At 43.7% G+C, this 16,201-nt stretch overlaps 1 protein-coding gene across 1 annotated transcript; it reads left to right on the forward strand.

Moving 5' to 3' along the window:
• The first annotated feature begins 13,245 nt into the window (after positions 1 to 13,245).
• Positions 13,246 to 16,201, forward strand: LOC104060873 (uncharacterized). Its single transcript, XM_009562723.2, has 4 exons — positions 13,246 to 13,371; positions 13,537 to 13,569; positions 15,667 to 15,801; positions 16,109 to 16,201. The coding sequence occupies exons 1-4, from the start codon at positions 13,246 to 13,248 to the stop codon at positions 16,199 to 16,201; spliced, it is 387 nt and encodes a 128-aa protein (XP_009561018.2).

Below are 16,201 nucleotides of genomic sequence, written 5' to 3' on the forward strand. Positions count from 1 at the left end.
ATGTTTCTTTCCAAACGTGCTCAAAGGCCAACACATCTGCAGAGCCTTTTGTATGTGACCTAACATACTGCTTTATAGAGAACTGGGGGAATGCAGATTTTGTCATCCCCTGATTTGAAAACTCCATTCAGCTCCAAGTCAGGCTGGAGGAATGCCACAGAATCCTGATGGTCTCCCCAGGAGATGCCGGCCCAGCCAAATAAATTTGTCTTCCTCTTCATTTCTTTGCAGCCCACCCCACCGTTTCAGATGCTGATCTTTACTCTCTGCACCACCTATCTCACAATACCGTAGGTCAGGATTTTTCCGTCAACTGCTCATCTTTGCTGCTTCACACCTTTTTAATCACTATGATATTTTTATTTACCTGATTTTTTTTTTTAGTTCCTATGTACCATCAGATCTGATTTCATTCTACCCTACAGAATAAGTTTGAATGCAATCTGATAGACATTTGCACTCAGCTGGGAAGTAGAACCTTGCCTATTGGTCTGCTGCAGTTGGGTGAATGGCGTGTCACTGGGAGACACTTATCCTATGGCCTTCATATATTTTTTCCATTCCACTCCTACGTACCTTCCGTAATGTCACTGCTCTTTCTTTATTCAAATTCTGCAAGACTCATTGATACTGTGATACAAAGAACTGCCACTGTTTCAGAAATGGCTAAGACATTGTTGGTGGTTCAGACACCAGTAACAGCCCAAAAAGATTACATTATTGGCCAATATAGCAAGAATAGACATTTACTCCTTTAATTCTTGTTAAATATAATAAAAGATATATGATATGATATGATAGACATGCCGATTTCTATACCAATTATTTTTAATGAAACTACCACTACTTATGAAATAAAACAAAAAGCTTGCTTTATCCGCACTGTGGGGAAGTGAAACCTTTCAGATCTGCTTTTCTTCTACCTAGTTCATCACAGATGCTTTTTATCCCTCTCCCTCTAGGAAAGAGTAGCCACATCAGCTCAGGCAAAGGTTCATCTTACTCAGCATTTGATCTCTAAGAGTAGTTGAATACCGACTTCTATGGAAGAATCAAAGTGTATGGTGTGTTATTTCCCTTGTGCTCATCTGGGATCTGAAAATTCTCAGCTGGAGGCCTCTTGTATTCCTTTGGATGTGTTCTGGCAAGAGGATCCTCAACGAGCCAAGCATTAAAAGCTTTTTCAGTTAGGATTAAAAGATATTTTCAAGAGGGTTTTCTTTTTTAACCTTTAGTTACACTTCTCTTGCTGAGCTTTAGGACGAGAATAGGTATTTTTATATTAAAAATATTTAGAAGTTCAGCTTAGCAATGTTTTCAACAAAAGTTAAACAGATCTGTTCATAAAATAATGTATTGGGAAATTCATTACTTGGTGTGCACTAGGTCTCCTTTGTTTCTGTGACTCTCACACAGAGAGCGATGGAAAACCAGATGACTCTTCTCACATTGCTGAATGATTTGTCTGATTTTGCTGGAAAATTGTAACCTTTTAATACATGACTGTTCTCCTCTCACCAGCGCTTGCCAGACATCCGAAAGTAGCTTTTAGCCATCCATGATTCTATGATTAAACACCCTTCAGTATCTTTCAGTACATAGAGTTTTTCCACTGGCATTGAAGGACTCTGTTAAATTCAGAGAAGGTTTTTACTTGATGCCAGAACTGCTAATTTCTAATATCTCCTGTGCTTTTAACATTGGGCCATTGCTAATTAAACTCGTGCTTTTCCCAGCTACGTATTATATGCTGAATTTCGCAGAGCAGTGAGGGTGAAGGGGGAAGGCTAAAGAAGTCAAACTGGTTAAGTGCTGTAAGGGTCTGAGTACATGTAAGAATTCACTATTATTTTTTACAACAACTAGAACTGCAGACTATCCCATTGAACAACGGATGTCGTATCTAACTAAGGGGAATATAAGAACTATTTAGGTTTCCAGATCTCCATCTCCCCGATTACGTGATACAAAAGAAAGACTAGAACCACATAAAGATGTGTGTTATACAAGGAATACTCTTATTTCCTGTGATGAGTTTTTGATATCGGGTTAGAAAATAACATCTCTTATCTACAAAGGTATTTTCCCCTCATTTGATGTCAGAGGGAAGGAAACCCCCAACCTGTCCCCACTGAGGCATCCCACAGTGCCTATAAAAATTCACGCTATGCTCTTCTGCCTTTTCCTATATGAGAAAACTTTCCCTTCGTTTTAATATTCAAGCTGTACATGGGTATATATAGGCAGCCTGTGGTGTTAAAAAGGCATAACTCAAAGATAGCCCTCCTGGAAGCAAAAATGCTGTTGCTCTACGTATTCCTATTGAGTTGCTGCTTAGCTGGCTCCATGGGAAGAGCAACAGAAGAATTTCAAAAAAACTTTGAGGATCTGGTAGTTTTAGCAAAGAAGGAGGTGGGTCTTTATCTTTTCTTCTTTGCTTTCTACAGATCTCTTGATGGCACTATAAAATTGAGGCTGGGCTCATTTCAGCACTAGTTTGTGTCTCCTGTGTTTTGATTGTTAAACTTGAGATGCTGAAGGCACTGCGTGTCAGCCTCTCCTCAGAAGCTGGCACTGCAATTGTCTCCCCAAAGGAAGTTCAGAAATAGAAAACTTGATGAAGATGATATGTAGTTAGAGATGCTTAACAATGTGGCAGGCACATAGAAGAGAAACACCTTCTCACATCATCTTTTTCTTTTTAAATTTTAGGTCTTTCTTCCAGTACCCGACGGGAAATTCCAGGTAAAATCTTTAAAGCTTCTTTATATCTGCTGTTGTTAATCATTTGGAAGAAGATGATGTGTTGTAGCAGCTCTTGAGACACAGGGAGAGTTGGACTACTGAAAAAACCCTGTCTTGCAAAAAGGGAATACATGTGTGAACGGTGTGTTTGTGAGCAGCTCTATCAAATTCAGTGAAGCTCTTTGTATGCACAAAGTTATGGAAATAAATAACCAATTCTGAGCCCGAGGCCTCTGAGGTTTGGTTCTGCTCCTGCTGAAGGGAATCTCAGGAGCTCTTACAGAGACCTTAACACTGAGGCTGTATAAGACCCTGCCAGACCCTGCCTGGGACCTGCTGCCACTTAGAGCAGGAGTGGTTAGTACTGGAATATGGTTAGTACTGAAAATGCTGAAATGTTCTTACCTTTCAGCAAACAGACGGGTTGAGTGCTATAAAGCACAACAGAGTTTGTCGCCGAAGGAAGCAATCTGCAGGCGTGCCAGGTTATCACACGGAGCCTTGTTGATCGGTGGTTTTCAGCCTGTGGTCTGCAGATTTCTCAGGCTCTATGAACCGAAAAAAAGGTTCATGAAAAATAACAAAGCGGCAGCAGTTGTTGGGAGGCCTTATCTTTAGAGACAAAACTGTCTGAAGCTTTAAAGAAGGTGAAGAGCACCTCTTTACAGACAGAAGAACACAGTGCTTCTGTCTTTCCGTGTGGGGATGGTGGCGGTGAAAGGCGATCAGCAGATCTCACCTCTTTGGGCTACTCAGGGTAATTTTGCTAAAACTACAACCTCAATGGATTTCAGTCCTCTTTTACAATTGTTTTTCCTCTATAATTTTTTTTTTAAATATTATGTGGATTTTTCTCTTGCTGCGGGTTTTTATCAAATCTCTGAAAACCTAGGAAAGTACCTCATTCTCTAATTGTACAGAAATAGAGTAAATAACTGGTAATTTCAATGTCTACTGTGCAGTCAATTACTTATTGAATTTAGTGAAAGGTAAGCTTTAACTCATTTAGCACTATATAATTTTGCTGTTGTTTGATATATATATTTTTAGTGCAACTGTGTTTCCCGCCACCTTAGAAGAACTGTAGAATGGCTGAAAAGTTACTTTACGACTGATGAAACGAGAACTTGTGTTTCTCTGATGGAGAAAAACATGGACCACATAATATCAACTTTAGATAAAGGATACACAGTAAGTTTCTCATCAGTTATTTATAGCAATTGAATAGGTAAAAATGTGAAAGTACTGCGAACAAATTGCTGATTTGTTTTGAAAAAACATGGAATAAAGCAACTCTGCACCCTGGTCAACTAAAGTCAATAGCAAAGCTTTGATATCACCTCTATATGCTCTTAATTTCACACTGCTGAGCATTGCGGCTGCTGCTCACCAATGGCTTTATAGAAAATACTTACCTGAAGTTCGTAGAGTCTGGATGGAAGTTACAGTTTTCCAAAAGATGCATCACCCTTAGACAAATCCTTGTCGTTGGCCAGGAGAGCGAGAAGAACGGGTCCTAGGCCACACCTCAGTGAGCAAAGTCAGCCAGGAGGAAGCATTCCTGATTCTCAAAAGTCTTCTTTTTATTCCTGAAGATATTTCTGTCTTTCTGATTAGACATTGCCTTGAACAACCACCGGCCGCTTCACAGCAACGTGCTCTTTCAATTTTCTCCCTTAGTAGCACTGTTACCTGTTACTGTAATTCTTCTAGAAACCAGAGAAAGAAAGTTCCTGTCAGACGGCAGAGCGGCTCCTCCGGAGAGCCCCGAGGGTCTACAAGAGTTTCTTTCAGAAGCTGCATGAGAAGTGCTAGAAGTCCTGCTGATGGGCAGTGGCGCCTCGGCAAGTCAGAGGCATCTCCTAGAGCTGGTTCTAACAGATACTGCAACGCAGCCCAGAGCACCATGGAGAGACGGCCCAACATCGATGTGAATGTTCCGTGTGTGTATTATCAGATATTTAAGCCTTATTGCAGGTATTAACGTATTTATTTTATTTATAGAGAGCTTTTATATTTGTACAGTGTCAATGTTCAAAGTGCTAAAGAATAAAAGAACTTAAGATTATTAATTCTAGTGTGGGGTTTGTAAACTATAATAATCAGAGCATTGAATGAAATGATGTGAGTGAAATTAAAACCTACAGATTAGAAGGCATGTCCGTTAATATGTTCTCCTGCAGACGTTTACAAAGTCAGTCTTTATTTTCTGAAGGCAGGATTAAAAAAGGAGAAGAGGCTATCATTTAAATATGTGCCTAATTAAGTTTGAAATCAGCATGTTCTCCTGAAATTCTACAACATAATTGCACTGCAGCACACATGCATGCTACACATTCTTTATGTATTTAATGTATTTATTGTGACAGCAGATCATATTTATCTTAGTGCTACTCCAAATTTCAACCCATGTTATCTTCAAACTTTGGAGCAAACAGTGAGGAATTTGTGTTTGTCAGCTCAGTGCCAAGCCAAACCGAGACCTTCAACGGGTCCCTCAGCACTAGAATTAGGGTAGTGATAGCAGTAGCAAGACAAGTACCAGTAGTGGTGAAGGATGTCTAAGTTAGGCTGGATTTGTTTTTTCTCAGGATTGCCTTAAGCTATATGTTCCATGATGTGAAGAATGCATTCATGAATTACTTTTCTTAAATAAAGATACTACATTTTTCTAGGATGTGAAGTGTCAGAGGAAAATGATACTTTTGCTAAGGTATAGAAGCATGCAGTGGCTTCCAAATGAAATACAGTGGATTCACGGAGCTGGCTTTTGGAGCACCCTGATCCAGTGGGAGGTGTCGCTACCCTTGGCAGAGGGGTTGGAACTGGGTGGTCTTTAAAGTCCCTTCCAACCCAAACCGTTCTATTATTCTATGACTGGGGCATGAAGTCCTTTGAGGACCTGCCCAGCTGCACTGCATAAGTTCTGTGTCAAAGGTACTTGGCATAGATGTATTTTTGGGAAGTCATAGACCCTCACCCATGAAGCAAACCACATGAATAAGTATTTGAGCGTGATTACATCCAAGGAACCAGCAGGTTTGTGAAGATTTCTACATGTAGACAAGACATGACAAGTAAAGTAATGAGAGGGTGCACAGCAAAGTGATTTCCATCTTGGTGACTGAGAAAAGCTGGGATGAAAGCAGCCACTGTTATAGGCATTTAGATACTGGCTAATCCATCAGGCTGTGAAACTCCTAAACCTTAGCTGGAGCGAATAAATACAGTGATAAAGAGAAAACGTAAAAGACACTGTCTCACAAGCCTGTGCCCGGGCCAGTCACTGCTGGAGGTTTATAAAGAGAGGGCAACAGCAAAACATTGACTTTTAAAAGAGCTGAGCTTAAGAAGGTGCTTCTCTAAACAGTGCTCCTCTGACACAGCTCCTGGAGAGGCTGAGCGCATCCTGGGGATGCAATAAGCCAGGAATCCTGACTCAAAGGGAGAAGATATGAAGTACTTGAATGACAGCTTTCACAAGTGACTGTAGGTGGTGCACAGCTGCTACAGCGAGTGCAAGGCTGGACAGCGTAACTGCTTTCTTTGGTTTCATGGTTCATTCCAACTTTCTGCATCAAACCGATCAGTAGCAGCAAAGCCAGCATTTTACCACAATGTTTGTAGAAACGATGTAATCTGAGTCAGAACAAAACAACCCTTTCAACAAACCACTGCTGAATGACTCTAACACTCATGGGCCATGCTAAACACTCACCTTTCTTTCCAAAGGATGCTAAAACACATTAGAATTGTCAGCTATAATGTGGTGTAACTACAGATGGGTACAATGTCACTAAAACTCAGGAGGCAAGCACAGACAAATGCTACTGACTGCCTAAAAGACCACCTGGGGCTCAATTAACTAATTAAGCAGAAGAAATCTCTTAATTACAGCACATTTTAATGCAGCCTTTAATGCTCAGCTCATACCTACAAGTGTATTCTTCCACCATTCCTTCACATTACCTTGTGGTGGGTCCATCCACACAGGGTGGAGCACAGGGAAATCCCTTTTCTTTCCATTTTGCTCCTCTGGAAGCATTTTGCCTCCTGCAGTAGTGCAGGGCAGCAGAGTTTGGAGCGTTAAATCTCATTCTATGCTATCTGCTTTTCAGGAATACTAATGCCAGGACTATAAGACAATTAGGAGTCCTTGGGAGCATTTTAAAGTACCCAGAGTGGGAGAAGTGGATTTTTGGTGTGCAGGACTCTGCTGCCAACGTGGTTCATCACCCATCTGCAATGTGGCCAGTTTGTTGAACGGTCATTTGCGAAGAGAAAGGAAAGGTGCTGTTTCAAACCAGAGTCACCAAGACACATGAATGAGGTTTTTAGGAGTCCTGAGAGGGAAAGGCTCTACATGTAAGGGTGGAGGAAGTTACAGGGCTGGCTGTGCAGCCTTTCGAATTCACATTCAACCATTTACTGCTGTGAGTGATGAGGGAAAGCCCTCAGGCTTTCATTTTCAAGACAAAGAAGCAAAAAAAAGCCCAACTCTTGAGCCCGCTCTTGGGAAGGTCTGTCCCCGAATACAGAGGGCATCTCGCTCTGCGGCAGGCTCCTTCTGCAGGGCATGATGTAGGGTGTGGGAGTTAAAACCCCGCACACTGCTTCAACGATAACAATCGGAAAACAGAGAAACAAAAGCCTACAGACACATATACTGAATTGTTTAACTATAATCTCAGGCTTCTGAGCACTTACCAGTTTCATTTTGTGGCCAGGGAAGCTAAAGGATTCTAGAAACCAGCAGAGATGTTCAAGCTGCCAGAAGGAGCTGCTGAGGTCCAAGGAGGTGAGCATCCCACCACTGCTCCTCTGCCTCGTCACTTCAGGAAGCTGCAGGACAGGTGTTTACACTTCGGTTTTTGGGGTTTCTTTTAAGTATTCTGGCTACCATTCCCACTGATGCGGGAGAGCTCCAAAGCTTTCGAGTACAGTCTGGGCTGGTGGCCACACTTTTGCTCCAGGCTTGGCCAGAGAGCGAGCAGCAGGCAACATCTGCATTTCCCTTAGTTTTGGCTGAGATGTGAGCAACAGCTGACTCCTCTGCATCATCGCCTTTCCCTGGCATGCCTCTTGTCTTCAGCCTTTTGTCTTCTCTGTAAGATGCGTCCTAAGCTGTACTGGGCTGTGTTGTACTGATCAGACTGGGCTAAGGGTGGCATCTGACAGTGTCCCACTGATGAAAGCATCTGGTGCTAGACAGGAACCGTGCTGCTTTTCTCTCCTATCTGAGCAGCTTCTGCCCTACCTTGCCCTTAAGAAGTGGCAATAGTGGACTGCAAATAAACAAGTCAAGGTCACCCGGCCAAGTTTTTTCTTCCATGTGTCTTTAACGCCACTGAGGAGACTGGCTAAGCCGGGCAATTCTTGCTACCTATCACTTGATATGGAAAAAGGGAAGACCTGTGAAAATAAAAGCCTTGGTTAGTCCTTGTATTTAAAATACTTTATTCTGTTGTGGTGTGTTAGGTAGTAAGCAATTAATAAATTACTTACATTAAATAATAGTCGTTTGCAGTGTGTTGCTGACTCGGGCCACGCCACCTCTGCGTGGCAGGCTCTGACCTCAGTAAGCAACGTTTAAACTTTTCTCTCGCAAAAAGCTGCTGAGATATTGTACACGTTGTTCCCAGAAAGCAGTCACTCCCACAGACTGTTGCAGAACTTTAAACAGCATTCCCCCTTACAGCCTCTTTCCTGAGAAAAGATTTTACTTCATGCAATTTAGGTCAAGACGAGACTTTACAAAATTTCTCAATTTCCCTGGCTTGGGACCAGCTTTGAACCACCCCCCGAGCGGTTTCCACGACAGAGGTACTCCAGGAATTGCACCATGGAGCAGCATCCCTGTGGAATGTGCTTCTATAGCAGGAGCAAAGTGCAGCGGGTTTGCCTTTCACCCCCATTGTGCGAAGCAGCATTTCTGCTCACTGCTGGAGCATCCCAGCCTGGGTTTGCACACACGTACGTACCTCGCTGTGCATCCCACATCCTGACACGGAACATGCACTGGCAGCGGGCACCGAATACTTACAGATTTGTTCCCTAAATATTGTGAATATACTGGTAGTGACCCACTTTCTGCAATTACCTGGCTTTTCTCTGTTGCTGCCTGTTAGAGGTGGAGTATAACTAAACGTTAAAACAGTCTCTCGAACCCCAGGAGTTGGGTCAGCTGGGGGAAGAGAATTGGCCAGGATAAGAGAAAACTCCCTTTCAGCTGGGGGAAGAGAATTGGCCAGGATAAGGGAAAACTCCCTTTCAGCTGGATTGCTTCAAACTAAACCCCCAGCACAAAATATTGAAATGTAACCACTGGGAGAAAGCATTTTGGAGTGTTTCTACAGGTTAGTAGAAGTGTATTCCTACTCTAATAGAAACAACAGCGGGTGGGTGGGAGCCCTCCTGGCCCCACCAAGTCATCTGCTCAGCTCTGGACACTGGACTGGATCCAGCTCGGGAGGAGGCAAACCCTGTGGACCTGAACAGCTCTGCTTTCCCAGGAGTGGAGAGAAAAGTTGGTCAGGAAGGGTTCCCACAAACCACAGTTGCTTCTTATGTGACCAGATAGGTGGCACTGGCTGCAGCTAAACTCCATATGGGTTACAGAGCATCTGCTCTGGTGGGACATCACAACCACTGCAGAGATGCCCAGAAAAGAGTTGTCTTTAATAAATGAGGCCTAACAGTTACTAATGAAGTTATCTGACGAAATGTAGTTTCCATGTGTGAGATTACATTAGTCAAAAGCTGCCCATTTATCAAGGAGGATCTAAAACCAAGATACGGTCTCCAAAGTCCCACAACCTGCTCACATATCTAGCCTGCCCTTTCAGATAAGGGGGTTAAAAGGACACAATACCGAATATGTCACAAATGTCACTCTGCCCTAGGGCTCCGTTTACCCCTCCGCATTTGTCCTGTTTACCACCGAAACACCCACACACCATTTCATAGCACATCCCCTCGAGAGCGTCTGTGGGCTGCACACCCTGGGGCACGAGAGGACACCCCTCAGGCTTCCTTTGCTCTTTACACCTCAGGCCAGGAGGGAATTGCACAGGGGGCCCCTACCCTGAGGCACCCAGGCCTTTACCTGTGCCCCCCGGGACCTGCCGCGGCAGAGAGGTGGGTGGCTTCGAGAAGCCATTGCCACCTTTGGGGGACAAAATCTAGGAAATTAAGCCTGTTCCCTGATTTTCGAATATTTCCAGTTTCATGAGCCTGGCAGGCTAGAGGGGCACGAGCTACAGCTCCGTATCCCTGCTGCATTATGTGCTCGCACCAGTAAAGAAGCCTCATCTGAGTATTGTAACTTCACTCTTATCTAGATGAAGGAGCAAAATCAGCTACTGCAAAGAGTCGCAGCTTCCAGCTAACAGTGCTAGCAAAAAAAGATGCTAAAAGGACAGCAGCATACCGTAACTGGCAGTTCCTGTGGGCCACTTTAGGTCCACCTCCTCCAGGAACCACAGTGTTTCCAGCAGTCACAGTTTCCTCAGGGGCTTTGTGGCTCTACTACAGCCAGGGGGAACAAACCCTGCCCTGGGGACCAGGCAGCAAGCGCTGAGCCGCTCTCTGAGCCACGCAGGCAATGCAACTGAGCCACAAGCAGGTACAGAAAGCTCATGCTTAAGCAAGCTCGGTATTCACCGCACTCGTCGTAGACTCGGTGAGCACACTGATGGCAGACTGACTTGTTCGCTCCATACGAGGCTGAGCCTGTTAGCGCAAGCGCCTACCCACAGGAATCACCATTTCTCAAAGCAGAGAAGCCCTTGCCCTGGGTGGTGGTCCCAGCTTGCAGCTCTGGCATCAGCAGCACCTTGCACAGCTTTTGGGACAGCTTTGGTGTCACATTCGCAGCATCATCAATTCTTTTCTCAATAATACTCCTAAATCAGCCATAACACAAACATTGCTTATCACACCCTGAATCCCAATGAAATACAGTATCAGAAATCAGGAATTCACTAATTGCGCTGTTCGTTCACTTCCGTACTCCTTATCATGCCAAACTCAAGCTGAATCACTTTGGATTAATCCAATGGTCTGGGTTTCTGCTTAAAGTCTTTTTCCTCTACAGCCTTCAAAGTTCCTTCAGAAACATTTTGTGTTCTTCTCCAATCCTATTCCTCTTCCTACCAATTCTATCAGGGCTCATGGTGTCTTCACTCCTCCCATACTCACAGATCAGACAAATTCCAGACCTACAGGGACCGAAGGTGTGCAGCATCGAGAAGGTCAGGATGTGTTGCTTATGTTGCCCTATTTAACTCTTACACTGTCCTCCAGCCTCTTAGCCTCACATGCCAAAAACAGCCTCAAACTGTGTGAATAACAAACTCCAGGCTGGAAGATGTGATTACAATTTATATAGGGACACTGAGCCAGCTTAGAGAGAACAACCATCACTTGAGCAACTCCTCTCTCAAGCAGAAGAGGGGAAAAAAGGGGGAGATTAGGGAAAGAAACCTCCACTGCATTGCAAAGTCTAACGATCTTCGCAAAGATGAAGAACTAATTTTGTTCCCCTGGGAGCCCTGCTGAAAGACAAGCTAGTGCTACCGATATATGCAACAAAAATACCCTGTGATTCTTGGAAAATGGGTGTTATCTCCTGAAAACAAACCCACAAATCTTTCCAAAGGGAAGGAAAATAATCAGACAGTTCATAGAAAGCTCTAGGACAGCACTAGGATTCTGCAGAAGTGGTCAAAAAATCCCAAATGCAAAAGAGGTGGGAAAAGGAAAGTCCAGAGACAAATGATCTGACAGTAATTTTGCCAGCCAGGAACAGCAGTGGAAACAGATGTGCTTTCTGTGATGAGCAACCCCGGCTCCGCGCACAATCCCTTGTGATGGGGATGTGAGCTGCTGCAGCTCAGGATGGACCAACCGTCATCTGAGGAAAAGGTGAAAAAGAGAGATTTCCCAATCAGCCTTGAGGTCCTGCAGCAATTCAAAACCAAGCTGCCCACGGAGGTCTACAGAGATGGCATCAAACCTCATCCTGCCCAGCAGGTACAGCCCAGGCGCCAGCCAAGGGGGGAGAGGAGGTTTTGCCCCCACAATCAGTGCAAGTTTGTGGAAGACTGAAAGAAACGTGCCTTAAAATGCCAAAACCACAGCAGAACAAGATCTGGGCTTAATATTTTCAGCTGCACAACTTACAAATTCAGCCTGAGGGCAACTGATAGCACGAGGCTTGCTCTCCACTGAGCTCCCAGCGATGAGCTGCTGTGGGGTACCTGTTCCTGCAAGGATCCTCGGAGCTGCATGATGAGACAGCTGTACAGATAAGCATGCAGCGTGGAAAAAAACCCCTATTTTTATTAGAGATGACAAACTGGGTATGGTGAAGAGGGCAGCAATCATCTTGAGCTAAGCCACACAACCTCAACTGGCTTTTGACTTCCCCAATTCGAAGTACTGAGATGTTGAGGCACTTACTCGGAACTGCTGTGGCATCGGGCTGTGAGCCACTCGGCCACACGGAGCGGAGCCAGCGGGTCTGCTGCTGCCCAGCCGAAACAGGGCTGGACCCCCTGCCCCCACGGATGCTGCCTCATAGGAACTCACGAGAAGAAAGCAAACGGCACCACTTGAGAACTGACATCATTCATTTTGAGAAGAAATTGGAAATTATTTCTTCCAGCTCCAGGAAAGAGGGAAATACAAGTAATTACACCGAGTTGGGTAATTTGGCCAGATTACTAGCCAAAATACTTTGAATTAATTACAACTTCACATGCACCCCTTGCAAACCCAGTGGCCTTCCCCTTGCCGGTTGCCGGCTGGTGAGCAGGGCAGCGAGGGCGCCACCTTCGCAGCACACGAGAAACTCCCTGACCCCAACAGTGCCCACAGGGTCTGGGCTGCCACGCTCAGGGCATCCTGCATCCCTCTTTCCCCACCCAGAAGGAGCCCCTTCGTTGTGCTCACCCCCAGGGCCACCCTCCCGCTCCAGCACGTGTTCCAGGGCCGTGGCTTCTCCTACTGCAAACTAAGAAATTCCTATGGAATACCTGCATTTTGACAAAATCTTGCCATGAATACTGCACAAACACTGTTATTTTCCCTTTCTAGGCAGTAGTCCTCCTATTTTCCATGCACTTTGGGGTTTTTCTTTCTTACATCACAGCCTTTTTCTGCTTGCGTATCAGAAGGTTGGACCTTATCAGTGGAGAAACTCCAGCATCTAGAGAAGCGTGATGGAGATGGCAACTGCTTGGTCATTCTCTGTTTTATTGACTCTAAACTTGTTAGGCTACATCCATACATCTGTGGAATACCTACTTCTGTGGAAAACTGATTGGGCAAGGAACGTGCCCCAAGGTTAAACACCAAATTTACTGGAACCTTTCTCTTCCAGAAAATCTCACAAATGACCTATTCTTCAAAAATCCACCTAAATTGTTCTTTCCTGTAGAGAGACCATAAAATAGTAGGGAACCGATCCAGAGGCACTTACAGGAGCACATCAGGAGGATGAAGACCCATCTCTACCTTCTTTTGCTGGCTGCAGGCATCTCTGCTGTATCCCAGGCAAGCAGCATGGCCGAGTTACTGACATTATTACAGCAAATGTCTAAGTCAATGACAACAGACAAACAGGCAAGTTCAATTTCCATTTTACTAATTGAAAATTTGTTATATCAAATCCTCTTGTTCTCAAATATTTAGCATTTTTAAAAGTCAAACTATTTTATTTATAGAACATTATTTTTGTTAGTCTGAAAGTTGATATTTGAAAGGCTTAATTAATATATTATTTTTCAGAATCTAAGGATTGAAACTCCAGACAATATAGATGTAAGTAAAACTCCTTTTTTTAAAAAAATGAAATTACCTGTTTCATAAGTTTGTCTTTGGAAATTGAGATAACCATTTCAAAACTATCTCCCAAACTGCTCTATTTGTGTTTAACAATAAAAAATTACTTTAAATGCAGCTAGTATAAGAGATAAAATGTTAGCAAATATATTACATGTCATAGTAAGGCATTAAATGTTATTAAAAACAATCAAATGTTGAGTCAAAGAAAAATATGATTGGCTTTATAAGCAGCCAAGGACAGCGACTCTTCTTGTTCTGTTTTTGTAGATCTGCAGAATATGCATACAAAGAGATTTTCTAGATTAGCTTTTTAAAAGGACAGTTAGAAAGGAAAAAACAAACTTGTTCACATTGTTTGCTTGTCTGTCTGCAAAAATACTTCCTTTTAGTCTACTTCATTTATTCTACTCTCAGAAATGGATTTTTATCCCTTTACCATCATTAAGGGGATTAAATAGTTGCACTGCCATGTCTTAGCTGAAGGATGGCATTAATACCCCAAAACCAAGACACCGGCTGTCTTAAAGACCAGATTCCCCTTCCTGCATTTGCCATCTTCTTTTGCATCTCCCATAAGCTTTGTCTATAAAGGCTCTTTTCTTTATGAGATGATTTTAAATAACATCCTCTTGATGCAGATGCTGCTAATGAGGCTTTTTTTTTTTTTTCCTCCTGTGCATGAACTGGAAACTTGATTTCAACATGAGATGAGAGCCCAGCACAGAGCTCCTCAGATAGAGCCATGGCCAGATGGTTATTTGTGGGAACGCAATGAGTCATTAGTTCATTGAAGAAGCCAAATAATTCACACTTAACCCCTAAATGCTGTGTGAAGGTGGGAGTCTTTTTGGTGGTAAATCCTACCTATTCCTTGTAAATTAGGTGTACAGTTCCCAGCTCTGCCACTTCTCTCTGGATCCTGTCTGGAAGAGCTCTTTTCCTAGGCTGGGGCTTGAATTGGGTTTAACCCTGAGCTTTCAATAAAAGAAATGGGCCCAGAATCAATGGTGCCAAACACTGGCAGCTCACTCACCCCTTTCCCTGGTGAGGTCTCTGGTCCGGGGAGAACTGCTTCAGGTACACAAATGATAGAGAATTTCCCGGTGTCTCTGCCTTTGTTTCTCCCCAGTGGCAGACGTAGGCAGCTTCCCAAGCAGGATCATGGGGAAAAAAAATGATCTTCCTCATCACACAGCATGCAGAAATGGCCACGTGTTGATAGAGAACATTGTCAGGATGATGTTGGCCTTTCACAGCTGTCTGCATCGCCTCCAGTCTTTGCCAATTAGGTTTTGCTCTGTTTTTCATCACTGTCTTCTCTCATTACACTCCAGCCTGCTCATGCCGCTGGCAGCTGTGTCCTCTCCTTTCCTTCTCCATGAGTTTAGCTGATCTGTCCCCAAAAGACACTGCCCTGGCAAGAACAACCATTATCATCCTTTGCTCTGTTCCATACCATATCCTCTTTTCCGGCTGCCTCATCCAGACCACAAGGTCTTGGGGACAAATACCAGCCAACACTTAGTGGAAGAGGATCAGCACATCTGGTGTGTGGCCACCGTTGGGATGGGACAAGGCAAACAGGGCTGTGATATGAGAGCATGACCCTCGTCTGGATCTCTCCTGGCAAGCAGATGTCAGCTGTCAGACAGGGTAACATCTGGAGTAGTTTCAGGTTCATTTCTTTTCTTTCTCTCGTGTTCAGAGAGTTTTTGCTTCTGGGACAGAAAGCATTGTGCATCCAAACTGAAGACATAAACCAGAACTATCTGCTGACACGAGAAGGCGTAGGAAATCAAATAGGTCTTGAGATAGCTGCAGAAAAGATAGGACTCGATCTTTAGATAACTGGTTCCATTTATAAAATATATGCTAGAAGAAACGCTCTTCTGCCAGGTTTCTGTCTGCAGAGTAAATAAATGTGCACATGAGCTAAGCCCGTTTACCAAGTCATTTGCCCCAGAGTCAGCAATGCAGGTGGTTGGATGGACTTTAAGATGATTTTTGATAAACTTATTGTTGCTCATGGTTACAAACTCTTGCATCTCAGTACTGCTATTTCCTCCAACTCAGGACATGAATTGTGTCAGCACAATCTTTGAAGGAACGGAACAGCTGAAAACTAATCCCACTATGGCAAAATTCAGTGTTTTTTTCCAAAAATTTGAACAGCTGAGGCCATCGCTCACAGCAAGCCTGGCAAGAGAGGTAGGAATGCATTTCTTGTCTAACTGAAATCATGCAGCAGAATTCTAATAATCTGTGATGCATCGTTCATAATTAGGCCCTTATGTTGGCAAGAGAGAACCATTTTTGTACTCGCATGTGTCAAAGAAGAAAACTTGGCATTTCGTATTTCTACCCTCCCTCTAGCCTCCAAAATGAGGATTCATGTGTGATCAGCATATCTAAGGTTTAAGGAAAATCATATCATTTATAAAATGATTTTCAGATGAAAAAGCTCTACATAATGGTTAAAGATTAAGTACTTTTGTTCCCTTAATTAACTTTTCAGGGGAAGTGCAATACGGAAAGAACGAACGCAACGACATTCATAGGAAAGCTGATGACGTTCATTCGAATAGCATCAAAGAAAGCAAGAGCGTAG

Source organism: Cuculus canorus, chromosome 14 (genome assembly GCF_017976375.1).
Source record: "Cuculus canorus isolate bCucCan1 chromosome 14, bCucCan1.pri, whole genome shotgun sequence".
NCBI classification, from domain to species: domain Eukaryota; kingdom Metazoa; phylum Chordata; class Aves; order Cuculiformes; family Cuculidae; genus Cuculus; species Cuculus canorus.